General features: G+C 52.9%; 2 protein-coding genes across 27 annotated transcripts in view; one reads left to right on the forward strand and one right to left on the reverse strand.

Moving 5' to 3' along the window:
- Window positions 1–1,715: 1,715 nt before the first annotated feature.
- Window positions 1,716–5,731, forward strand: MFSD10 (major facilitator superfamily domain containing 10). 4 transcript variants are annotated; one of them, XM_017514315.2, is made up of 12 exons: window positions 1,716–1,795; window positions 2,367–2,561; window positions 2,651–2,747; window positions 3,086–3,189; window positions 3,519–3,677; window positions 3,766–3,927; window positions 4,145–4,253; window positions 4,343–4,454; window positions 4,635–4,743; window positions 4,831–4,921; window positions 5,025–5,072; window positions 5,148–5,730. In XM_017514315.2, the coding sequence occupies exons 2-12, from the start codon at window positions 2,391–2,393 to the stop codon at window positions 5,426–5,428; spliced, it is 1,443 nt and encodes a 480-aa protein (XP_017369804.1). In that variant the 5' UTR covers window positions 1,716–1,795; window positions 2,367–2,390; the 3' UTR covers window positions 5,429–5,730. The 4 variants fall into 4 exon arrangements, with proteins under 4 accessions (XP_017369804.1, XP_017369806.1, XP_037589337.1 ...); XM_017514317.2 differs by lacking the exon at window positions 1,716–1,795 and having other exon boundaries at window positions 1,904–2,561; window positions 2,651–2,724; window positions 3,118–3,189; window positions 5,148–5,237; window positions 5,345–5,731; XM_017514318.2 differs by lacking the exon at window positions 1,716–1,795 and having other exon boundaries at window positions 2,123–2,561; window positions 5,148–5,237; window positions 5,345–5,722.
- A 484-nt stretch (window positions 5,732–6,215) lies between these two features.
- The window catches only part of ADD1 (adducin 1), a 95,359-nt gene continuing 75,695 nt past the window's right edge, over window positions 6,216–25,879 (reverse strand). For 4 of the 23 annotated variants that reach the window (XM_017514299.2, XM_037733396.1, XM_037733398.1 and 1 more), the window contains 7 exons: window positions 23,223–23,567; window positions 20,483–20,584; window positions 19,731–19,820; window positions 18,910–19,002; window positions 13,269–13,425; window positions 10,153–10,251; window positions 7,744–8,102 (listed from right to left, as the gene is read on the reverse strand). In XM_017514299.2, the coding sequence (XP_017369788.1) occupies window positions 7,744–8,102; window positions 10,153–10,251; window positions 13,269–13,425; window positions 18,910–19,002; window positions 19,731–19,820; window positions 20,483–20,584; window positions 23,223–23,567 (1,245 nt within the window). Of the gene's footprint in view, window positions 8,103–9,586; window positions 9,622–10,152; window positions 10,252–13,268; window positions 13,426–18,909; window positions 19,003–19,730; window positions 19,821–20,482; window positions 20,585–23,222; window positions 23,568–25,879 lie in introns of those variants that run through there. The other 19 variants (XM_037733402.1, XM_017514305.2, XM_037733407.1 and 16 more) reach the window with 19 other exon arrangements.

Genomic DNA, 25,879 nt, shown 5'->3' on the forward strand with positions numbered 1-25,879 from the left:
TTTTTTTCAGAGTCTCACTTTGTCACCAGGCTGGAGTGCAGTGGTGTGATCTCAGCTCATTGCAACCGCCACCTCCCGGGTTCAAGTAATTCTCCAGCCTCAGCCTCCCGAGTAGCTGGGACTGCAGGTGCGCACCACCATGCCCAGCTAATTTTTGTATTTTTAGTAGAGACAGGGTTTCACCATGTTGGCCGGGATGGTCTCGATCTCTTGACTTCATGATCCGCCCACCTCGTGCGTCTAAAAGTGCCGGTTTTTAAGGATAACTTGGTGGGTGGGGGCAGCCAGTGAGTCAGGAGTGCTGACTGGGTCAGAAATGAAATCAGGGATTCGAAGCTGTTCTCTGGGTGGGGGTCAGAAGATCGGAAGAGCCTAGATGGTGCCAGCTGATTCATCAAGCACAGGGAGGGTCGCAAAATATCTCAAGCAGTCATCTTGGGCTTTACAATAGTGATGTTAATCCCCAGCAACAGTTTGGGGAGGGTCAGAATCCTGCAGCCTCCAGCTGCATGACTCCTAAACCATAATTTCTAACCTTGTGGCTCATCTGTTAGTCCCACAAAGGGAGTCTAGTCCCCAGGAAAGGTTTCTTTTGGGAAAGGGCTGTTAGCATCTTCGTCTTAAACTAAGTTCCTCCCAAAGTTGTTAGTTCAGCCTATGCCCAGGAATGAACAAGGACAGCCTGGAGGTTATAAGCAAGATGCGGCTGATTAGGTCAGATCTTTCTTTTGCCTGTTACAATTCTGCAACGGCAGTTTCATAGGGATGCCTGTCCTCTGGGGAAAGAGCTAATAACAGGTTGTCTTTTTGGCTACAGGTGGAAAACTGCATCTATTAGGCAGAATGTGTGCCGCCTGATTCCCTTCCCCATGTGTATCTTGTTGGGGTCCGCCACAAGAGATCCGCGGGCATTTTAGAAGGTGGGAGGGAGGTGGGGGCTGGCTGCAGGCCAAGCGTCGGCGCGGTTCCGTGAGTGTGCTGGCCCTGGAGCACGGGCACGGGCACGGGCAGCAGCCAGGCCCAAAGCTCCCCCAGCCGAGGGGGACCGTTTCCTCCAGCGCTGGGCCAGGTGCTTCTGTGCCCAGCCAGAGCGCCAGCTCCTCCTTCGGGTGACCCAGGGAGCAGGGCTGCAGGCCCCGGCCCAGGACGCCGAAAAGGTGCCAACCGGGTCCTGTGGCTTTGTCTCTGCCCACCTAACTCACACCATCTTTCCTCCTCGGCCGCCTGTCCTGGGACTTCAGGCTCAGCAGCAGACACAGAAAAGGCAGCTGCACAGAGACAGCGGGTCAGCCCACGAGCTCCGAGCAGAGTGGCTGTGCCGCCCCGAGGCCGCCGCTGTACGTGTGGCAGGAGTCAGCCCCCGGGGTGGGGCCCCGAACCCCGCGGTTCTTCCACGAGGAGGGCCAGGCCCGCAGGCGCAAAGGCGTGGGGCAGAGCTGCGCCGGCGCTCGCTGGAGGCCGCGCACCCACACCTCAGGCCCATGAGTCCGCTCGGCGGGACGGGTGGCGTGGGCCCAAGGGGGCCAGGCCGGGAGTCTCAGCCTCAGGGTCACGCGGGACCCGTCTCGCCCCAACAACGCTTCCGCTTGGGTCAGAGCGCTGCTAATCCACAGCCGATCAGCGAGTCGCGAGACTCACGCGAACTCGTCACTGCCTCCGGCCGGAAGAGGACGTACCGAGAAGTTCGTCACTTCCGGGGCGTGGCGTGCCGTGGCCGGGCGTGGCCGTCCCGCCCCCGGCAGCGTACCTGGCGCTGAGTTCCGCGACGTCGGTCCCGAGCAGGCAGCCGCGGCAGGTGCGGGGCGGGACGGGGACGCGCGGGGTGTGGGTGTGGGTGGGGTGGGCGACGCGCGGGGATGGGAAGCTGGACCGGGGGCGTGTGGGGTGGCGGCTGTGGGGGGCGGGACCGGGGGCGCGCGGGGTTGGGGGCGCTCCCGCGTCCGGCGTGTACGCTATGGTCCCCATCAAGGAGGCCGAGCCTGGGCCAGGGGCCTGGGTGTGGGCCTGAGGGCTGGGGTTGGGGTTCGGGTCCCCGGCCTCAAGTTGCCTCTCCCGCTCTGTTACGAGGGCGTGGGAGGCGTGGCCGTGAGGCGGGGTGGGGCCGCCACCGCGACGTCCTCATCCGGGTCCCTCGGGACCGTTGCCTTTGCGGCTGCGATTTCTTTCACAACCCCCGAAGCCCTCGTTTCCTGCTGCGTGGGTCGGGGCGGGGGCATCGCGCAGCCCAGAACGGCCCCTGTGTCGGGTAGGCCGGAGCCCCTGCTATCAGCCCCTACATGTAGGGTGCTCGCCGGCTGTCAGGGCTCGGGGTATGGCAGGCCCTGCAGGACTCAGCTTCCCCCCTCACCCGACGTGCCGCATCCCAGCCAGGCCAGGTTGGAGCAGCCACCATGGGATGGGGAGGGGGTGGAGGCTGCACCCCGCGCCCACCCATCCGCCAGCAGCCGCCGGAACGCCGCGTGGTCACCGTCATCTTCCTTGGCCTCCTGCTGGATCTCCTGGCCTTCACGCTGCTGCTGCCCCTGCTGCCCGGGCTGTTGGAGAGCCATGGCCGTGCCCACGTGAGTACTTGCCCTGCAGCCCACAGTGCTCCCAGGCCCCCAGGCCCATTGGACCTCCCCAGCCTTTGTTGTGCCTCCTCATCCCCTAGGATCCCCTCTATGGCTCCTGGCAGCGCGGGGTGGACTGGTTTGCCAACGCCATCGGGATGCCAGTGGAGAAGAGGTACAACAGCGTCCTGTTCGGAGGTATGGCTGGCTCTGTGCCCCTGGCAGGCCCTCTAGGGTCTTATCTCCAGACCAGGCCCCTTCTCAATTCTCGGTCCTTCCTTTCCCACTCCCTGGGCTGGCATCAATCTGGAGCCCTTGCCCACACATCTGGCTCTTGGGCATGATCCCCTGCCTCTGCGTGTCATGTCCACATCCTTTCTTATCTCCACTGGGGCCACCTCGGCTCAAGGGCTGTGGCCTGTGTGTGGCTCAGCACAGCTGGACCCTCAGGATGGAGCTGAACATTGGCTTTGAGGACCCTGAGACCACAGCTCGTGGTGCAAAGCAGCCCCATGACGGTGACATCTCTCTCTCAGGTCTCATTGGCTCGGCCTTCTCTGTCCTGCAGTTTCTTTCTGCACCCCTCACTGGGGCCACCTCTGACTGCTTGGGGAGGCGCCCCATGATGCTGCTGTCCCTGGTATGTCTCTGGATCTAGGTGCCATGAGGGAGCCCCCACCCACCCAGCCGGAAGCCCCATGGGGTTAGGTGGGACAGTGGGGAGAGGGAGGTGGCTGTGGGCCACTCACGGCCACTGGTTGGCCCTCATCACATCCTGGAAGGGGTTCTCTGGGGGACTAGTGGCTCCTGTCCTACAGCCAGGCTTTCAAGGAGCTGCTCTCAAGTGCCCCTCAGATGCTTCTAAATAGGGCAGGGTTGAGGGGTGTTGCCTGGGTTGCCAAGCCCCACTCTGAGCCACTCCTGGCCTTAAGTGACCACCCATGCCCCTTGGCCCCTGCCCCTGGGCAGACGGGTGTGGCCACCTCATATGCCGTTTGGGCCACCTCTCGGAGCTTTGCGGCCTTCCTGGCCTCCAGGCTGATTGGGGGCATCAGCAAGGGGAACGTCAGCCTCTCCACAGCCATCGTTGCTGACCTGGGCTCGCCTCTGGCCCGAAGTCAAGGCATGGTAAGCGCACAGGCTGGACCTGTGGGGTCTGGGTGGGGACTTCTGGGCCTGGGGTCTCCCTGCACAGCTCAGGTGGTCTTTTCCCTAGGCAGTCATCGGGGTGGCCTTCTCTCTGGGCTTCACCCTAGGCCCTATGCTTGGAGCCTCCCTGCCCGTAGAAATGGCACCCTGGTTTGCCCTGCTCTTCGCAGCCTCCGACCTGCTGTTCATCTTCTGCTTCCTGCCGGAGACACTGCCCGTGGAGAAACGGGTAGGGCTGTGGTCTGAAGTGACAGGCCCAGGGGCTGGGGGCTTGGTTCCATAGCTCTGAAGGATGCCCCTGTGTGCCAGCCCCAGATGCCAGGGAGGCTGGGCTGTTCCCTCCTGGTGTTGGGGCTCTTGAGGCCACAGTTCCTTGTGGCACCCTGTGAGGTGCAGAGGCGGCGTCTGTCCCTGGACTGCAGGCTCTCCAAATCCCATCCCCACAGGCACCCTCTATTGCCCTGGGGTTCCGCGGTGCTGCTGACCTGCTCAGCCCCCTGGCCCTGTTGCGCTTCTCCGCTGTCACTCGTGGCCATGACCCACCTGCTGGAGACAGTAAGGACCCGACCCACCCAAGTGTGGAGCCTGCTCTCCCCTGGGCTGCCCGTGTGGAGTCCTTCCCAGCTCCCTCCACCTCTCCCCAGGGCTCGGCAGCCTGCGCCGCCTGGGCCTCGTCTACTTCCTCTACCTCTTCCTGTTCTCGGGCCTGGAGTATACACTGAGCTTCCTCACACACCAGCGCTTCCAGTTCAGCAGGTGGGTCCCCATCTGGGGATGGCCTGCTGTCTCCCTGCTAACGCCCCCTGCTTCAGGGATGACCCTCCCAACCCCCACCCCCAGGAAGCCTTGGCAGCCACTCTTGCCCTGGCGCTGCCCCAGGTGGCCCTGCCCCAGGGTCAGCCGTTAGGGCTGGGCACTTAACACGCCCGCTCCCAGCCTGCAGCAGGGGAAGATGTTCTTCCTCATCGGCCTCACCATGGCCACCATCCAGGGTGCCTATGCCCGGCGGATCCACCCTGGCGGAGAAGTCGCGGTTGTGAAGCGGGTAGGGAGCTTCCTCCAAATCGGGTGGCAGGTGGTCCCGAGTCCTGCAAGGTGTGGGCTATGCTGAGGCCACTGTGCCCACCCGCAGGCCCTCCTGCTGCTGGTGCCTGCCTTCCTCCTCATCGGCTGGGGCCATTCTCTGCCCATGCTGGGCTTGGGGCTGCTGCTCTACTCCTTTGGTGAGTGGACCTGCCCTGGCAGGGGATCCAATGATGGGCAGCAGGGGCAGGGTTATGCACCCTCCCCTGGGCTGACTGGCACCTCCCCGATGTCCCCCACCAGCTGCTGCAGTTGTGGTGCCCTGCCTGTCCTCTGTGGTCGCCGGCTATGGTGAGCGCCATTCCCTCGGCTGAAGCCACCCAGGTGGGAGAAGGGCAGTGGCCCTGACTACATCTCTCCCCACAGGCTCACCAGGGCAGAAGGGCACAGTCATGGGCACACTGCGCAGCCTAGGTGCTCTGGCTAGGGCTGCGGGGCCCCTGGTGGCTGCCTCAGGTGAGGGTGTAGGATGGTGCTGGGGCAGGCTGGCGGCTGGGCACTTGCTCTCGTCTCCCCAGTGCCAGCCCCTTCGGGGTTTGGGTAACGCCGATGTCTCTCCACAGTGTATTGGCTGGCCGGGGCCCAGGCCTGCTTCACCGCGTGGTCTGGGCTCTTCCTGCTCCCCTTCCTCCTCCTGCGGAAGCTGAGTTGTCCGGCACAGATGCTCAAGGCTGAATAGCTGAGCCATTGCTCCCAGGCTGCAGGCGCCAGGCAGGGAGTGGAAGCCTGGGCTAGGCCCCTGCCCACTGCCTGACCCACCTCCTTCCTAGTCCAGAGAGATCCAGTGGGTGGGGGCCGGCCCCCTGGCAGGAGACCTCGGCAGCTCCTCTGGGCTCACTCCTTTATGATTCCGAGCGGTAGCACTGCAAGGCTGTCCGGGTTTTTGTTTGTTTTTTTAAACTATGTACCAGGTTTCTGATGACAAAATAAAGCAGCTATTTTATACCAAGTGGCTTTCTCCATACATAGCCATGCCTCGCTGCCCTCACCAGGAGAGGCCGCTGGAGCTGAATGCATGGCTCCACTGACCAGAAGGGTCCGAGGCTCTTCGAGACCCTGTTTCCCCTCTGCACAGTGGCAGTCTGGGGACTCAGGCCCCTCCAAGGCTGGGGTCAGCCCTGGCTAGGTGGCATCTGGCAGTGTGCCCCACACCCTGGCAAGCTGTCCCCAGCACAGAGCCTTCCCAATCAGACATGAACACACAGTGACAGTGACATTGGGACCATGGCACAAGGACAGGCCAGCAGCTCTCTGACCACCTTGATTTCCCATGGGGAGGGACAATGGGAGTGCTGGGCTGGCATGTCTTCCCGCGCCCATAGCTGCAGATGACATTTTATCAAGACACGAACACTCGAGAGGTCTCCTTTCGGCGCAGGAGACAAACTTGGGAACAAATTAAAATGTAAAACTGCTTCCCAGATTTAGACATGGAAATTGCTTAAAGAATTTTATTTGTGAGTAAAACATGTTACAATGGAGAAAGGACATTCAGGATCTGTCCTTCCAAGTCTGTTTTCATATATGCAACTATATTTCATGTTGTAATACAAAGGATTAAACTACAAAAGTGAAAATTAAAAGTCATTGCATATGTGGGATAAAGGAAGGGATAAAAGGAGGGTAAAGGAAGAGTCCACGGTTAAGGACTTTCATTCTGCCTTGGCAACAAAACAACACATAAGAAAAGCAGCACGCTTGCCCACGCAGCAGGCCCTGCGGCTCAGAGAAGCTCCAGGCAGCGGTCAGTGCCATGCGGCAGCCCAGTGCTCACACGGCCTTCCAATCAGTGGGACCCAAAGTGGCTTGGCCCATCGTGCCCAGGACCTGAGCCTACATCTGGCACCAGCTCTACCAGGGGCCTGTCCCATACAAGCTTGCCTGCACCTAGTCAGGCTGGTACTGGGGCAGCTCCTGAAATGGATCACCCTCCAGTTGCTGCTCGGCAGCTCTGAGCCCTTTTCCAGGGAAGTGAGAGTAACAGTTACTAGCCAAGCAGCGCTCGGAGGATGGAGATGTCGAGAGGCCCCAGGGCCACTCTCCACCTCAAGTTACCTTTTACCACAACTAGGGCATCTTTCTGGCCGAGTTAAGGTGAGAACAGATTCCCTGAAACCTCCCCCAAGTAAGTGAAAAGTGCTCTGCTGCGGGGTCTGGAAAGAAAAAAGCAAAAAGCAGCCTGTTCATGTTCACAGTCAAAAATGTAAGCTAAATTGTAAACCTGCTGAAAGAAAATTCTAGAAAAGACTCTTCCCCTCCTGATATACCTTCCCTATGACAGGAATCCAGAGACCCGAGTGAAAAAACTGTGAGCTCCTGAATGTGGTTCTGGTCGAGGGATCATTCGTCAGACCATGCATAGCGTCGTGTTGGGTACACACAGGCCCATCTGCTGCGGGCGTTTCCTGCCCAGCATCTGGCCCAGACCTGCCTCTTCAAGGCCGCTGGTGGGCACACAAGTGTTTTCACGGGACCAAGGCTTTGTATATAGATGTAAGTGAGATCACTGAGCAGAGAGAATGCCACATGAAGCCAGGAGTCTGAGTCCGTCACCTGAGACCTTAGGGTAGAGGGGAAGCCAAGCAGAGACGGAATGTGATTTCCTAACAGGTGGTACAGCGGGAGAGGTGAAGACTCGAGGGTGACGCCTGTCGCCAAAACTGGCAGAAGCCTCTAGGACCTTCCAGCCAGAACCATGACTTAATGCCTCCCACCTGCGGGGACAGCACGTCTTCCCCAGAAGCTGAGGCTGAGAGGGTAAGGGGCAGGGTGTGGCGGGGCTGCAGAGCACACACTCGGTCAACCCTTGGGACGCACAGGGCTGGTCACGTAAAGGGGAGCTCTAGCTAGCGGAGGGCTTGGCTTTTTGCATTCCATTACACAAGGACAGAGCACGAGATGCAGTCGGGGACTCTGGCAGAGCCAGGGTCGCTCCGGACAGGACAGTGTTAGCGCAGGGCCTTCAGGAGTCACTCTTCTTCTTGCTCTTCTTCAGAAAGGACGGGGTACGGAACTTCTTCTTCTTTTTGGATGGGGACTTGCCTGGAGACCCATCACTGCCAGGGTCCGCAGCAGCCCCCTCCTCGGCAGTTGAGGGGGCAGGCTCTTCGGCCACCGGGGCTGGGGCTGGGGCTGGGGCTGGCTCGGGGCTGGCCTCAGTAGGGGCCTCAGTGGGACTTGGGGGTCTATGGGCTCCCTCCTCCTTCTCTAACATTGGGAAGCCAAGTGCTTCTGAAGGCTCGTCAGGGGACAGATCGGGGAGAGTCGGCTTAAAGGTGGCGGCATCACTGTCGTCTCCAGTAGTCGGCTCCGGCAGAAGGTCTGGTGGGTGAGGTGAGAGATGGGGTTAAGGGTTCCTGCCCAGATCAAAACGGGCAGCTTGAGATGGGGGCTCCCTGTACAGGAAACTGCCATTTTACTCTGGATTTTTACTGACAAGAAACTTAAAATATGGTCTACTCTACTGTAAGGCTGGATGGAGCCAGTATCACAAAACACACACTTGGTCTTGGGGCAGTTTTTAGCTCCTTCTGGTGGGCAGTGTGCTGACAAGACCACACCCCGTCCCAGCCTGGGTGCCCCCGCCGGAAAGACAGACGGCAGCATGAGCTAAGGACAGCTAAAGTAGGACGTCTCGCTGTCATCATGTGAAGAGAAGGCTAAGGGCATGTATTAGGAGTCTTAAAGTTAAGTCTAAACTTGGGTCTACAACACCTGGTCTCCCCCAAAACAGCCAGTAGAAAATCGTGCTTAACTCCCACGCACGTGTGTGATGTCAACATCCAAAAAGCCGTTTAGGCTGGAAGTTAATTAAAAGGAAAGAGATGGCCTGTAAGGCAAGGAGTGGTGGCCAAAACTCCAGCCAGCATCAGGAGTGGACATCTGTGAGGGAGCACAGTGACCCTAAGGACACGACCTGGGGGTACCTTCCTTCTACACTCACACGGGCACGTGCTTTGTCCATTTGTAAACAGCCTACAAAGTTACCAGCGACTGACAGGTTAGGCACCACAAGCTGTTTAGTGTTTAAAAAGCCACACATCACGGCCGGGGGAGTCAGCTGAGCGGTTAGGAGCAGCATAGGAGGCCCCAGCCCTAAACCCTCAGTGCTTTACCTGTGGGAAGCTGGAAGCGCCACCACCCCACCAGCTGCCTGTGCTAATTCCGGGCCACACATTCCTAAGGGCCGGGGAGAGGGCTGTGGGCACACAGGCGCCTCTCCTCTCCCCTGAGGAGGTGGGGCCCGCTCTGCTGGGCACGGTGCGGCTGATGCTAGGATGGAGGCTGCCCCAGAGTGCTCGCTCTGGAGAGCTACCTATCATCTGAATGAACATCTCACTGCTTTAAAATCGTCCAATATCCGCTCCTCTGCCCACCTCCAATTCCCAGTCTCAGCTTCAGCAAAGGTCCAAAGCAGTCTGACCCCACGCAGCAGGTGGCAGAGCCCCACCCTGTCTGAACTAAGCTGCACTTACGTCGGATCCAATGGGGTAAAACCCTCCCACCAAGCAATCCAAAGAGACCCTCTATGGCCGGAGGTAAGAACCTCTGAGGCCCAGAGTGCCCCAGCGGCACACCTAGGTGTGTACAGGTCCCGAGGGAGGCGCCCTCTGCCGCTGAAGGCAGCACAGTGCTCAGGTGACTGAGCTGCTTCCGGGAAGGCCTCCAAGGGACTGGGTACAAAAAAGGGGCTTTCTGTTTTTATTTTAAATAAACAGAAAACAAAACTTAATAAACAACAAAGCAGCAGGAGAATGAGGCGAAGCACAGGGCACCGGCGGAGAGCGGAGGCGGCGCGGTACTTACTAGGGTAACAGGTACTCTCTAGCGCAGCCGTCTCCTGTTTGTGATGCAGCCACAGGAAGAAAAAGCACAAGGAGAGAATCTATGCATTCAGTCACAGCCATCGGGTTACAGAAGAAGAAAGGCAGGGCCACGGGCTTCACGAGAGACACAGATGTACGAGACCAAGGGACAGACACCCGGGATCACACGCCACAGACACACGGTGGCCGAGACAGCCGGCGTGCGGCTCACACAGCGGAGGGCACCTCCGGAGGTGGGGTCTGCATGACAACACGGCATGAGGTGTGTGCGAGCAACGGGCACTGCGGACACCAGCAACCACGGTGGGTTCCGACCCCTGAGGTCGGCCTTCCAACCTGGTCACAGCTCACTTACAAATCTGTCTTGCCTGGAGTTACCCAGGACAGAACCAACACAGGAGGAGAGAGAAGGTGTCACATCCTGGCGTTGATGCAAGCACACACTTCTGCATTGGTGTTAACACGACTCCCGCCACATTGAGTCACAGCGCGCACGAGCCGTGCACCCTCCCACACTGGGGCAGCCACTGCCACCCAAAGCTCACCTTCCTCCAGCTTGATTGGAGTGCTGGGAGGCGGGTGGGGGACCGCAGGCTGGTCTGGAGGACTCTCTTCTTTCTGTTCTCTAGTCTCATCCAGATTCTCTGCGGAGAAGCAAGAAGGATATGGTAGGAGCTGTGGGCGCCATGGGCCAGCACCCACCTCCATGCCAGACAGGAGCCGGCCCAGCTGCGCTCTGAGAAGGCAGGGCTCTCTCAACACTTTCCCGTAGTCCTACCAAGAGAGGATAAAGCGAGCTGTGACATGGGTGTTGACTGAAGTGAGTTTCAGAGAAACTTAACCAACTTCAAATGAAAAAATTCATTTCTATTCTTATTCCAAAGAGGATCTGCCAGAGCTGCCTCTGATGGACTCAGATGATGCACCCTGGCCCATCCCTGCTTGTCCTGTGCGAGTAGGGAGCCCTTCCCTCCCTGCCTTCTCCCTGCCTAGCAGGGGGCCAAGGGTCCTGAGCCCCTACGCACCACCTCAAGGGACATCACATGAGCATTATTTTGGTTTTACTTCTGTGGCAGGGCGTTTTATCCCAATAATTTAAACTTGGCAACTGTAGTGCATATTTTTATTTTTTAAAGTGAAAAATGCTAATAAGGACCAGAAGAAAAAATGGGAACTAGGATCCTGGATATAGAAAATTCCAAGTCCACTTCTCATTTCGGGAAGAATATGGATCAGCACTATCCTCACTCCTTCCATCTCCATCTTTATTTAAGAAGTCTAGATTAATAGCTTAGGATCAGCAGGTCTCACATTTTGAACAAGCAGCTGTCACCACCCTTTTGACCTCCCAGGGTCTCTGCTCCCAAGCTCCCACCCTAACAGCTGGCTCACCTTCCCAAGTACCACGTTCGTTGGCAGCTAGCTACCTTCCTGAAGCCAGGTGTCCATAAAAAGGCTGTCATACCACCTACCTGAGTATGCATACAGCCTGAACCAGGAAAAGGTGCTGGCCTCTGACAGCCAGTCTGCATTTTCCCTGTGGCACACACTCCCCTCACCCTACACCAAGGGCCAGATCAGATCTCCTGTGGGTTCTGCTGTTGACAGCTCTGTGACCACAGAGCACGGCCAGAGCCATCCCCATTCACTCAGCTGCCATCACAGCCCTGCTGAAGGAGCCTCACACATGCAGGGGAAACTCCAGGTATCTTGTTTGACTTAAAAACAATCTGGTTACTCAGATCCCAGAAGACTCCAAAGGAGAGACATATGTCTATGCGCATGTGCACAGGAACTAGGGTTAGGCCACATGACCCACAGCTCAAGCTGACTACCTCTAGTTCTCACTCTAAGGCAGATAGTTCTATCAATGGCTCAGACAAATCTTCACTGGAGGGAGACAACCAGCTTCAGGACCTGGTATGTGTGAAGACCTGAACAGTAAGAGTGTAACACTAGAAAACAATTCAGTATCCGGAGACACTTTCTCACACACACACACACACAAAAGAAACAGAAAAAAAAAACAGCAACAGTTTTTGCATAACTCAAATTTCAGTAACAGCTACATAATGCAGTGGCTGGTCTAGAATAAGACAAAAAACAGTTAAGAGGTCATCTGAGAAGGAGTGCCTAGCTCCCAGGATGACTGTGGCCCAGGAGGGCAACACACAAGGGTCAGTCCCACACACTGAGGTGGCTCCACCAAGGCTGACCTGGGAGGGCTGAGAAGCATACTTAGGTTTCAGTAAAAACCTGAGTTGAAGCTTACGGCCCTGAGGATGCTGGTGGGAACCTCCTGGCAGGAGGCCCTGTGCCCCTGGGTCTTCCTGGTGCCAGCACCAAGGCGCTCAGTGCCTAGTGAACAAGAGGGCTGGCAGCAGGGTGCTTGGGGGAAAAGCGGCTAAGCCACCAGAGCCCCCAAGGAAGAGGCACTGGAGACCTGCTTCTCTCCTTAGTTCTCAACGTTTCCTTTTCAAACCCTGACATTTGAAACCACCAGCTCTGTGAGGGTCTGACACCAGAGCCGCTCCTTTTCCTTCACTTAAGACTGCCCATCTTTGACAACTGACTGCCTTTGTCAGTGAGCTGCCAGGAGAAGTACAGGCTGCACCAGCCGCTCCTAACGGGACCTGAGCATGTGCCACGGCAGTTAGCACGTTCACCCTTAGGCCTGTGATCACACCTGCATGGGGGACCCTCGAGGTTTATGGAGAAAGAGGATTTCTATCAGAAACCCCCAGCCCTACACACAAGCACAGTAAGGCCGTTCAGAGCGTCCCCCTGCAGAGGCTGGGGCTGACTGCTGTGACTGAAGACTTAGTGAGGAAGGGAGTGCACTTCTGTCCAAATTAGGGCCACACAACACCTTGTTCTTGAGAGCCACCCTGCGGCCGAGTCCTCTACTCCTCTGCTCCAACTGGGGGAAAATGCCCTATCTCCCACTTTGCGAATAAAATGTACACACGACAGCACTCAGCATGTCCCCGGCATGATGACTGCTCAGCCACAATGAGCATGAATGAATCAAACCAACTGGGTTTGATTTCCGTCTGCGGAAATCAGAGCTTCACTTCTCCCGCTTCACAGAGCTTCCCCAGTGAGGTTTCAATAGACAGAAATAGTGTTCGTAAAAGAGACAGATGTCTCTTAAAAATATATTCAGGCTGGCTTTCCTACTAACTAATCCAAATTAGTGAATTCTCTTGTCAATGTTCTGATCACTCCACATGGACAGATGTGCTTGGAGAAGGACCAGTGCCCTCCAGCCACGAGCTCTGTGGGTGGCCCCTCGCTGCTGCTGTCTCCTCTCGCCCTGCCTCACCACAGCTGCTGGATGGGGCCGCGGTGGAACATTTTCAGGCCCAGTCATGTTTTGGCAGAGGGGCCCTGCCGTGTCTTAGTATGGGGCACAGATGCTCATGAGTGGCCACAAGTCACTTGTCCCTCCTCGTCAGGGCCACTCACAAGTGTGCCTAACTTTGCAATTTCTTCCATTCTGGCCTAAGTGACTAGCTTGGAAATGAGTACTGAATAAAGATCTGGTCTTAACCAAACAAAAGGTTTGTCTTTGATCATGTGACTATTCTTACCACACCCACAGCCAGCACCTGGACCACAGAGAAGCTCCCAGGGCGTGCCCAGTATCACAAGCACTCACCTTCGGAGCCCTTCTGCTTCCGCTCCACCTCTCTGCGGTACTCCTCCAGTTCACGGTCTGTGAGTGTGGTGAAGGGGTTGGGGCCTGTGGTGCTCACAATGACATGGGGCTGGTACTCCTTCTCAATGATGGCCTTGGAGGCTGTGACCAGCTCTCCCTGTGGATGAAAGGGACATCTGGTCTGCAGGAGCCCAGCCCAGTAGGGACTCTCCCTCCTCCCAGACAGGCTGTAGGTGGGGTGGGGGGATAGGGGCAGGAGGCTTTCCAGGAGCAGACACCACTGAGACTGCACCGCCATGGACCCAAGGCCTAGGCTGAGCTGCAGCCTTCAGTGGTATATGTGGAAACACGGGTCAGTGCCACGAGGAACAGACGCTAACTGCAGAAGAAACCCTACAGAGCCCTCCAGGTTTCAGAAGCAAGAGCCCAAGTGCAGACCCAAGAGCACAGAGCACCTCCGGGAGGGTGCCCGCTCCTCACTGACGGGCACCGGGGAAGAGGCCCTTTCCTGCTACTGTTTGAAAGTCAGTATTTTCCTCATGACATCACAAACTGTCATGAGCTGTAACACTCAGCATAGGGCATGCTCAGAACTGCTTATGTTCTAAGAGCACAGGTAAGTTCTGTTCCTTTGACTATGGTTAGTTGACAACTAGTTCCTGGAACATATCCCAAAACATTGAGAGATAACAAAATGTCCCAAGACACCAGTGTTTAGCTGAGGAATTTGGAGAACTGTGAAAATTTTACCAAAGAAAAAAAGAAAGCGAAGCGAAGCACAAAGGCACTCACAGACCACAGCCAATCTTCAAGCAGGAGGCAGAGCCTGCAGGCAGGCCCAGTGGGCTGGGTGGGCCTCAGGGGCTGCGGTCCACTCACACCCACCTGCCCCAGCACAGCGCTGTGCCCACAGTGCAGCCTGGCTGGGCCAGGGGCAGGAAAATGTCCCCCAAATTCCCTGGAGCTCACTTCTTAGACAGTTCCCCAACACTCACACACAGGCACATGACTGAATGACAGCTTCCAAAACCAAATCAAAGCAGGAGAATCCACAATCACTTGGACGCCAGGCCTGGTCCTTCAGTGCTCCTCTCAGTGAGGGGTGAACACTGAGATGAAGAGCATCCTAGCACAGCTGACTCCGGAAATTCAACTCACATGGGCCGACTGCTCCTCAAGCAGAGACAGGGGAACCTGGACTGACTGGGATAGGCTGAGTGGTCACCACCTGGCACACCACATACCCGGTGTCTGGGGGCACTCCATGACTGACCAGTGACATAGAGCCCAGGGAGGGACGGATGGGCTGCTGGAATAGGCAACCTTTGCCAAGGAGCCTGGAGACTCTCGACAGTCAGCAGGTCAAGGGGAACCCTCTTCTAAATCAAGCTTGACTCAAGGCCCATTGGCTTTTCTTGTGGAAGCCACCCTGCCTCACCAAGACAGAAAGCTGAGTCCTGTCTGCCATGTGTTAGCTCTGTGGCCCGAGCCAAGTCTTTCCCTTGACCAGAGGCCTGCCTCACTATCTGAAGAAGTAGCTGCTGGGCTAACGGCTGCTAAGAGCCCTCACACGATGGCACTCTAGAGATGCCATCCCAGCAACGGCAGTTTGGCTGGCTACACCTGCATCCTGATATCATTTTCAATGAAATGGGAAGGTGATATGAGATAAAAGCTTAAGTTCATTTAAATCAAATGGTTACAAATAGTTAAGAAATAAAATATTAAGAATCAACTATCAGGCCAAGCATGGTGGCTCACACCTGTAATCCCAGCACTTTGGGAGGCTGAGGCAGGCGGATCACCTGAGGTCAAGAGTTCAAGACCAGCCTGGCCGACACAGTGAAACCCCATCTCTACTAAAAATACAAAAGAATTAGCCAGGCGTAGTGGTGGGTGCCTGTAATCCCAGTTACTCGGGAGGTTGAGGCAGGAGAATCACTTCAACCCAGGAGGCAGAGGTTGTGGTGAGCCAAGATTGCGCCACTGCACTCTAGCCTGGGTGATAGAGTGAGACTCTGTTTCAAAAAAAAAAGAAAAGAAAAGAAAAAGAAAAATCAACTATCAGCCAGACACCATGGCTCATGCCTATAATCCCAGCACTTTGGGAGGCCAAAGCAAGAGGACTGCTTGAGCCCAGGAGTTCAAGAACAGCCTGGGCAACGCAGTGAAACCTTGTCTCTACAAAAAATTTAAAAATTAGCTAGGTGTGGTGGCATGCATCTGTGGCCCCAGCCACTTAGGACGCTGAGGAGGGAGGATTCCTTCAGCCTAAGTTGAGGCTGCAGTGAGCTGTGATCGTACCACTGCACTCCAGCCTGGGCAACAGAGTAAGATGCTCTCTCAAAATAAAAATAAAAATCCACTGCCACAGAGACACTAAATCCCTTCTTCCAAATTCTGATGACCCAAAAGACAAGTGGGGCTATCTCATACTGAGACAGCTGAAGCCCAAGGCACAGCAGGTCCCTGCCTCCAGTGGTGAAGAGCTCCCTCCTCCAAACACCACAGCTAAGGGCCAAGCTGCTGTCAAGACCAGTTACGGGAACAGAGAATCACATTCTTCTGGAAGAAAGGACACAGGGCAATGCTTGAGATGCAGAGAAACACACACCACTCATGGACGACCCAGGCAAGAAACCAGGATGTGCCTAGCTTCCCCTCCTGCCACACCTCTCACCTCCCTGTCACATGACGAGGCTCTAAAGCAAAACACAGGCTCAGTAAACTTTTCATACTTGACTGAGGCTGTGCAACCTGCACTAGCAGCTAACCTCTCTGAGTATCAGGTTTTCATCTGTAAGCAGGACTAACTTGGATCTGGACTGGCATTCCCAGTGCTGGACCATGCATAGGCTAGGTGCTCAACACAGGTCACTGAGAGAGTCTGAGGGGTGGGCTTACTGCCCTTCTGCACTTCTACCACAGAGCATGAAGGATGGCAGGGAACATAGCCCCTGATGAGGTACCCATGGGAACACAGAGCCCTTCCCTGAGCTGAACAGCTTGCAGTGTAGACTCACACCTTCATCTCTAATCCCTCAGTTCACCTGCAATTAAATTCAGAAGGAAACCAAAATTACTTCAGGTATGGCAAGCATGGTGACTCACATGCTGTAATCCCAGCACTTTGGGAGCCTGAGTCAGATGGACTGCTTGAGCTCAGGAGTTTGAGACCAGCCTTGGCAACATGGTGGAACCCAGTCTTTACAAAAAATACAAAAATTAGCCAGGTGTGGTGATGTGCACCTGTAGTCCCAGCTACTCAGGAGGCTGAGATGGGAGAATTGCTTGAGCCATGATAGCCTGATCACACTCCAGCCTGGACAACAGAGTAAGACCCTGTCTCAACAATATATATATATATGTATTTCAGGTTACATGTTATGACGCCCAAAGCAAAGTCAACACAGCCTTCAGCTGGGCTTAGAACTGCTGTTTGAACTGTAACTCACTGTCCCTTCTTCTGTCAGAAGGCGACACCTGCACTGTGGGAATGGCTGTCACCAGTGAGAGAGAAATGAACGGCAAAGGAAAGTGCTTTCCAGAAAAGCCCCAGCTTCCTAAGTCCCAAATACTCACTCCTCGGGTTCTCAAATGGGAAGCAGGCATCTACATGCTCACTGCACTAGAGAGGAGTGTGTGGGACACAGTCCTCCTTGCTTGGTCAAGGAAAAATTCAACTTCCCAACATGCAGCGCCATGTTCCAAAAGGAGCATACTGCTGCTTTTTGAGGTCCACATGAAAGGAAGTGGAAAAATCGCTCAGTAAAGGACTCCCATGGTGCCAAAGCACATTCTCACCAAAAAAAAAAGAGGAATATTTTAGCCAGTGTGGGATAAAGATCAAGGGTGCAAAAGTGAACTTCAGAAATAGGCAGGCAGAGAAAACAAAAAGCTGGAATATGCATTTATGTACAGGGGGTCAACATCTCTTCCTCTGGGGTCAGTGTACAGTGGTATTCTCTGCTAATCACATCTGGATGCACCACTCACAGTGAGCACAGTGTTCAGAAGGTGGTGACCCTACCTCTTTTCAGGAAGCACCCAGGTGACTGTGACACACATCCACATCTGAACATCACTGGGACACAGCACACAAAGCTGTAACTGGTGATTGAACACAGAGACCCAAGCTGCTTTCTGGAGAGCCCTAATAAGGATGTCAGTGCTGCCCCGTGTGTGGACTCAACACAGGAGGCCAGCTGGGCTCTCACACACCTGAGAGAAAGAGTAACTGACAAGACCACAACAAAGTGCCAAAATACGAAAAACAAGCGACAAGCAGAGTCATCTTTCTCCCCTGCTCTGAGAAGTTCTTCCAAGAACGGCAGCCAAAAATACATTCTAAGCATAGGGGGAAACAGGACCTGTGGAATTAATAAGTAAATATGCAAAATGATGTTATAAGCAGGGATTACAGAAAGGAATACAGAGTCTTCGTTATAAACCTGCTCCAATCTGGCAACTGGAGCTCCACTAAAGTGACATATACATCTCAGTAAAGGTGTGTCAAGTGAAAGAGACAGTTCTGGAAATTTCCTTTGACCAGAAGATAAACACACATCTCAGCTGAGATTCTCAACCATGCAGCCAGCCATGTTCTGCCCTGGGCACCAACTCCTGCACACCAGCAGCCTAAATGCTCAGGAAGGTTTCCTTCCATGTGGGTTGGTTAGCCCAGACAGACGTTCCACCTACTGCACATGCCAGATGTGCATGCACAGAGGGAAATTACAACGTGTGCTTTCAAACTCTCGTAAGTCCTTCTCCTCTGCAGCATTTAAAAATGTCATTTAGGGTTTTTCTGAGGTAAAAGTAAATACATTTTATCAAAAAGGGCTGACAAAGCCTGTCTTAATTCCCATTCCTCTAAAATGACATCTTTCAATGATACAACCTTCAGTGGCTACATTCATGACATTTACAGTCAAAGTTGAACCAGCAAGGGTGGAAGGGCACTCGGGAGTGGCCACTGCCAAAGGACTGATCAGAAAAGCCTGTCTGCAGTCAGCATCGTGGAAAAGGCAAACCCTGAAACACAAAATATGCACTGACCAAAGTCCCGTGCAGAAGTGCACCCCACTGCTCAGACTGGCCATTTCTCAGCAACAACTTAGAATGCTGTAAATTGTTATCACACCACATATCAAATGTTTTCATTAAAGAATCAACGCCAGGTGCGGTGGCTCATGCCTGTAATACCAGCACTTTGGGAGGCCAGGGCAGACAGATCACAAGGTCAAGAGATCAAGACCATCCTGGCCAACATGGTGAAACACCGCCTCTACTAAAATACAAAAATTAGCGGGGCGTGGTGGTGGGCACCTGCAGTCCCAGCTACTCAGGTGTCTGAGGCAGGAGAATTGCTTGAACCTGGGAGGCCGAGGTTGCAGTGAGCCAAGATCGCGCCACTGCACTCCAGCCTGGTGCCTGGCAACAGAGAAAGACTCCGTCTCAAAAAAAAAGAAAGAATTGAGTAGGCAGAACAGAACCTTCTGTACAATCTCACAAATAATTTAAAGATCCACTTGAAGCTACTTCAGTAACTAATGCCTGAAGAGCAGAGACGACGAGGAGGGGAAGAAGGGGAGGGGAGCGAGGCGCACCAACAGGTAGTCAAGGATAGGGCAGTGAGTACCTTTCTAAAAGAGAGAGACTTAGCAGGACTAAAGGTCTGCTCTGTAAGCTCGAGCCCTTCGATAGTTTCCGTACAGTCAGAGAGAGGTGCGTCCTGAAACAGTAAACTGAGTCACCAGAGCACACCAGGCCCAGCCTGTGAAATAGCTGAGAGCACAGGATGGGGCTGGCTAAGAGCATGCAGCAGGGACAGCTGTCAACAGTAAATGTGGCGGTGATGATGGCGGAACGTGCAGACACTGAACACGAAACCAGGACCACGGCTGGCCAAATCTAACAATCATCTACCCCTGCAGAGTCAGGTTTTAAGGCATCAGGTGGCATATTTGTTTTCAGAGATAACTACTTACACAATTATCTTCATGTGCCACAAGGTAGTCATTCTGTAGAAATGTGTGTAAATGTGCACCACATTTACAGGCACCCACTCCTCTCCAACCCAAGCAGCACTTTGTTGCAGACAGCAATATGTATCAAAACAAGAGTCCCTTAAACCCACCCTCTCCTAGCGTCTGACACAGAACTCTGCTGAACCCAGGCAGAATCTAAGCCCCAAAGCTAGTGGCGTATGCGCCACCCTCACATATGCATGCATTACAAGGGGTAGGACCAGAGGGGTGGACATAGCCCTCAGCATGCTTGCTCCATCTAGAACTCAAGGAAAGGTGCCTGAGTTGTTTTTCATCATGAGGTATTAACAAAGGTAACTGGTTGCCTGGAATACTTACCTCATAAAGTCACTCTCTCAATTTCAGAGCAACTTTGCAGCAGGCGGTCACACAGCCACCACCCACTAATGTCAGAGACACTCTGGGCTCTCACCTGGACGAGGCTCCTGTCCATCACTACACCACACAAAACCTGGGACTGAGGGCCAGCCGTCTTAATGTCCTGTAAGTTCTGCTCTCGGATCTGAGGACGGGAAGGAGAAGCACACATGAAGGTCCTGAGCAGCTATGCTGCCCGGGAGCCATGCTGCTTGTCCCCTTGGGCACCAGCCACATGGAAACTACACTTCAGGTCTCCCCCTGCCCCATACAGGCAGGATGGCCCCATGTGTTCTGAGTGACTGCCATGCCTGCTTAGTGGGGCATGGGTCTGCAGGGATGGAGACTATTCCCAGCTCCCCACACCTTCCAGATACTTGGGCAGGGCACATATCTCTCACTGTCATTAACTTGGTGGAGGCATTCCCTGCATGTCCATTGTCAAGTGACATGAGCACTGGCAGGGCACCTGCTCTGATACACCAAATGCCACTCACAAGTCTTTGAACAAACCCTGAGAGTCAGGGACAGCAGTCTGCTCTTGCTAAGAATAGGTTTTGCAGCTTCCAATTCTGACCTGTGAGCAAAACATCCATTCAAGAATCAACAGGGCCCAAAAAATGTCTGCTGTTGACATTTCACACTGGCGGTAGAACAGCAGCAGTGTGAAGAGATGGCTTCAGTTACAACAGTGGCAACAGCAGCAGATGTCCTCTGCTAGAAGCAAGCACACCCTCCCCTTGAAGCAGCGGGCATCCCTTCCAATCCCACACCCAAGCCCCCAATGAGTAGCGACGCAGGACGCACCTTGTTCCTCATCTCCTGGACCTCTTTTGGGTTAGTGTTCAATGGAACAAACAGGTTAGGGACAGCAGAGGTGGAAGTTCTATGTCCATCCTCTTTAGTCCACTGTAATATCAAGAACAGTTGAAAAGTCAGAATTATGACAACGATAGTGACAAAGTGACATATCATCCAATCTGTCCAGTTTATTTCACATCTGGTCATGCACTGAACATCACAGAGAGGACTGAACCAATGACCACATCTTCTGGGTCACTCAGCAGAGTCGTCATGGCAGCACGATGCAGCCACATAAACACCAGTTAATGGTGGAAGTCAGTCACAACTGATGGAAAAGGACCATCTGGAAAGCCCAGCTGAATCTGGGTCACAACGTAGGCTGATGACAGAGCTGAGCCCCACAACCCCTGGGACCAGCAGGTGAGGTCCCTCAGAGACCATTGGTTCACCACTCTGAAAATCATCCAACACCAAAGCCAACTGGAAGCATGAGATGACAGGGTCATGAAAAGCAATGTGATGCTACTACCCAGGGGTAGGGAGGAGCCTACACCATGAGGCAAGAGTGGGCATCACCAAAGTTTTGCATTAAAATAAAAGACAGCATCGGAATGCACTGTCTGCATAACTATTTCAACCCAAGAAAATTACTGTATGAACACTTACACAGTAGCTACCTGGAAGAAGTGTTTGGTGATGTCGAATATTTTACATAACTTAATATTTTTGAGTGCTACAAAAATATCCCAAAAAAACTTGAAGCGCTTCATGAGTCCTTAATATTTAAAGGCTGCTTTAGTATCAGTGCATCTCGTCAGCATGCTGAGCTTTCCACTCATAAAGTTTTTTTGGATCTCCAATCAATTGTGAGATTTTTAATCAAATTCCAAGGCATGAGTAGGCACTGAACATTAAAACAAGCCCATCTTTGAGAGCAAATGTTATGCCTTTCAGAATATTTTTGAGAGGCAATAAGATAGCCATAAACGATACAACTTTTTAAAAAGCAACAAAACCGTCAAATGCTGAGCCACCGCGAGGAGAGTGTGACATGGGCGTGGAGGTGCGGGTACTCACTGATGGTTATCTTCTCAGAGAAAAACAACTCCAGCGTTTCATTAAAAATAATTTTTAGTCAAAACATTCAAACAGCAACCTCAGAAGCTTGAACACATTTGAGAAAGTAACAACAATCATTATAAATTAAAATATACCAACCTGGGTACACTGCATGGAATCTGTTTCACTCCAGAACAATAAGAAACACATTTAAATGTGGAGTAAGGTCTCCTCTTGGATGTACACATTGACTAAAAGGCCTGAAGTGACTAGCCATTTTGTAAGCTAATGGTAAATAAAACTCCCGCTGCTGCCTAAACACTTTGGAAAAATTCCTCAAGGCAATTCAGCACTGTGCTTCACATCGGCCGCAGAAAGGTGTTTTGGGTTTTTTGTTTGTTTTCTAAGGCCCACTTCCTTTAACAAGTGAAACAAGTAAAAAATACACAAATGAAATGAAAGAAAGGGGGGAGAGAGGGAGAGAGGGGGGAAAGGAGACAAGGAGGGCAGGAGGAGAGAAGAGAGACACACTCCCATGCTCGGAGCCCCATGGCCACACAGGGTCCCTGCCCAGGTGACACGGCTGCTCAGGAGCATGAAGGCTTCTCACCAACTGCGTCAGGAAAACACCAGGACCACCTGGGGAAGATAAAACTTTTTTTCTTTAAATAAATCTATAATGTAAAACACTCTTATAAGGGGAAAAGAAAGCCCCACTTTATTTATTTGGTTGCCCATGGTTTTAGGAGCATCTAATCTAATTTCAACTGAACTTCGCTAGACCTCGTCATGCATAGTTGAGTCTGCTTCAGCCTCTGTCTCCTCCATTCCAGGGGCTTCTGGAAATGGGCCTCTCCTATAGTTTAAAGCAGAGCTGGGTGGACTGTCAGAGGTAGATTACAGGAGGAGTAAAGATCAATCTTCAGAGGAGGTCTCAGCACCAGGACATGGGAGCACCTCTTAGGGCAAACAGTAACTGAGCAGGATTAATGCTGAAACGGAGCACCCCTTGCAGCGTCTGTCGCTGGTGCCTGCAGATGGCCTGCGCTGCACTTCGGTCATGCCGCACCCAGCAGGAGTCAGAAGACGACTCACCACTATGGCCGTCTACTCACATGCAACAGTCCATGCAGAGGGCAGCTGGGGGTGCGCATTCGGAGGCTTTGGGATAGAAAGCAGGGGAATAACACTAAGGCAGGGGACAAGGGTCAGCAGAGAACACGCCAGGGAGCCACGAAGAAAAACTGCTTAAGAAAACACAGAAGACTTAAAGAAGAAACTTTAGGGACTTGAAACCACTGGAGTTCACAACACTAAAATATCAGGTTTAGGACTGAAGTGTCTTTTTGTGCATGAAGTATTAAGAGTCCCTGAATACAATTTGAATTAGAAGAGTTCCTATCTGTAGGTTAATACATGTAAATTATTTTGTATTTTTGCTACATATGGAGATATACTGGAACTATTGCGGAGTTACATTACATCTTAAGCAGTTTCAAGCAGATAGTATTACCCGAATTTTAGTAATGCATTCAGTGGACTTAGGTTCAGACTATGAGAAAGTGAATGAGGAAGGTTCGCTTTATACCAGGGTCAGAAAGGCTGGATTCCCAAAGCCTCCGAAGCCCCAGCTACCCAACTTGCTCTACGTCATCTAACTATGAACAGTAAGGTAGGCACAGACCAAGCAGTTGGTAATACAGCTTGGCACGCAGACACCGGACGAGAGAGACTGCAGCAAGGGTTTCACGTGATCGTGTGTAATGTTCGTCCACACCTTAGTCTTCGACTTGGGACTGCTTCCATTCTGCCCCTCCTCAGAAGCTTCATCACCCCGGCCAGAGTTCAGCCATCTTGTCTTCTCCCGCTGCTGCTTCTGAAAACTGTGTCTGAGAGGGGAGCAAGTGCCCGAATCACCGTCACTAGCAAAGGAGTAACCTGTGACACTAGCAGGAACCTCCACATCGCTGTATTTTTTAGACTTCTCTCTCAGAGCAGGATATCGGTAAGGGTAGCCAGTTCTGTAGCCCTAGGGTCGAAGGAGAGTGAAAGACAGTCAATATTCAGATCTCAAAACAGGGTTTCACTTTGGAAAATCACGTGGAAGTATCCATAAAGTTGAACACATGCATACCCTATGACTCAGCAACTCCACTCCTCATGTTATACCCAACACCAAAAAGCCAGGCTAAAATGTGAATAGCAGCCCTACTCCTTGTAAACCACAGTTGGAAACAACCCAAAAGTCCATCCATATAGGAGATGGGTAGGGAAATGTCTTTGCATGGTGGCCTGTGCGACAGCAATGAGAATGAACACTGTGCTCTAACCCAACCACATGGATGACTCTCCTGAAGGCAATGTTGAGTGAAAGAGACCAACCTGCAAAGAACATATACTGTGTAATTCCATTCATTAAAAGTGCAGAAGATGCAAAGCAACCTTTGTTTTGGCTGTCCTGGGAGACAGGCCAGTTGTCACCCCTGGGACAGGGCAAGCGACTGAAAGAGGTGCTGGCGGTGTTCTGCAGTGCTGCTGCCACTGCTCTTATTGATTGCTGGTTATACAGGGGGCTCAGTTTTAAAAATTAACAAACTGAACACTTGCAGTATGTGTACTTTCCTGGGGCTTATTTATTTCAACAAAAAGTTAAAGTTGAAAACCCAAACCGGGCTTACTTGCTGCCAGCTACTGAGCAGGTTATATTCATCAACCTACTTATATATTTTTACCTTTTAAGTTACAGTTTAATATAATCTTAAGTAAGGTAAATATCTCATGACAACTGGTTCTCAGCAAAATTGCTTTATGTCTGAATATAACAACATTCAAATTCACCTCCAGCTCTGCCTCGTGACCATGTGCTCTGTGGTAAAAGACAGCTCCACTTACAAAGCCTCTGCTGGACCAACTTGTCAGCAGAGTCCTCCCACAGACAGCATCTCTAAGGGCAGGGACGGTGTCCTCTGCATCTCTCCTGGCCAGTGCTTGTCATTCGGTCGGTGTGACTGACAGACTTTATAGTGGCCCCAGGCCCCCAGCTCCTGTAATCCCCTCCCATCTTGAGCATGGATGAGATCTCTGACTTGCTTCACCAAAGGTGATGGGATGAATCACAGAAGAGTGTCGCACCTGTCTTATAAGAGTCTCTCTCACTTAAATTATTGCTGTCAGGTATGTCTGCCATTAAAGATCAGTCTCAGGAGTATGCTGGTTGCTGTCAGGTGTCTACCATGTGCCTCCACCCCAGCATACACTAGAAAATAATTTAAAAAAAAAAAAAGAGTCTCTCTCTCCACTGCTGGCTCTGAAGAAGCAAAGCTGCCAAGAATGTTTCAGCCTTAAGAAAAGGAATTCTGTCCCCAGTCTGGAGGAGCCTGGACGTGGATCCTCTGAGTCCAGCCTCCTAATGAGAACCCAACACTAGCCAACACCCTGAATGTAGCCTTTACGAGACACTAGGATGAGTTCGCTGAGCCTGGACTCCTGCCCCACAGAAGCTGTGAAATAAATGGCTGCTGTCTGAAGCTGCCAGGTCTGCAATGATTTGCTGCACAGCACAGAGAGGTAACACAAGGGATGCTGAAGAGCTGTCTGCTGCAGATTCACACCTGAACCAAGTCACTCCCAGCACCTTCACAATACATCACAGGAGAATCAGGACTTGGAAGAACTGCATGGGGCCAGACACACAAGCGCCTTCAGTGGCCTGTGCCCTGCTGACTGTGGCACTCTAGAAAGTCCTCTCACCTCTCTCTCCCCTCTGGGTACTGCTCTTCTTTGGGAGCCACCTTCATTACCAGTCACTCTTTCAATGTAGTTTTTTATTTTTATTTTTTTAAATTTATTTTTGAGACAGAGTCTCGCTTGTTGCCCAGGCTGGAGTGCAGAGGCGCCATCTTGGCTCACTGCAACCTCAGCCTCCCATGATACTTTTTTTTTTTTTTTTTGAGATGGAGTCTTGCTCTGTCGTCCAGGCTGGAGCACTGTGGCTTCATCTCAGCTCACTGCAACCTTTACCTCCCAGGTTCAAGCGATTCTTCCACCTTAGCCTCCTAAGTAGCTGGGATTACGAGCACCCACTACCACACCCAGCTAATTTTTGTAGAGATGGGGTTTCACCATGTTGGCCAGGCTGGTCTTGAACTTCTGACCTCAAGTGATCTGCCCACCTCAGCCTTCCAAAGGGCTGGGATTACAGGCATCAGCCACTGTGCCTGGCCTACATTTTTAAAAAAGGTAAATCACTAATGGAGTCGTTTTGGGTTTTATTTTCATAATTATTCTCAGAAAGATAAGGTAAATATCTATATTGGCAGTTTTCCCATTTCTGAGCACGCT

The sequence above is a fragment of the Cebus imitator genome, unplaced genomic scaffold, assembly GCF_001604975.1.
Source record: "Cebus imitator isolate Cc_AM_T3 unplaced genomic scaffold, Cebus_imitator-1.0 Scaffold522, whole genome shotgun sequence".
Taxonomy (NCBI): Eukaryota; Metazoa; Chordata; class Mammalia; order Primates; family Cebidae; genus Cebus; species Cebus imitator.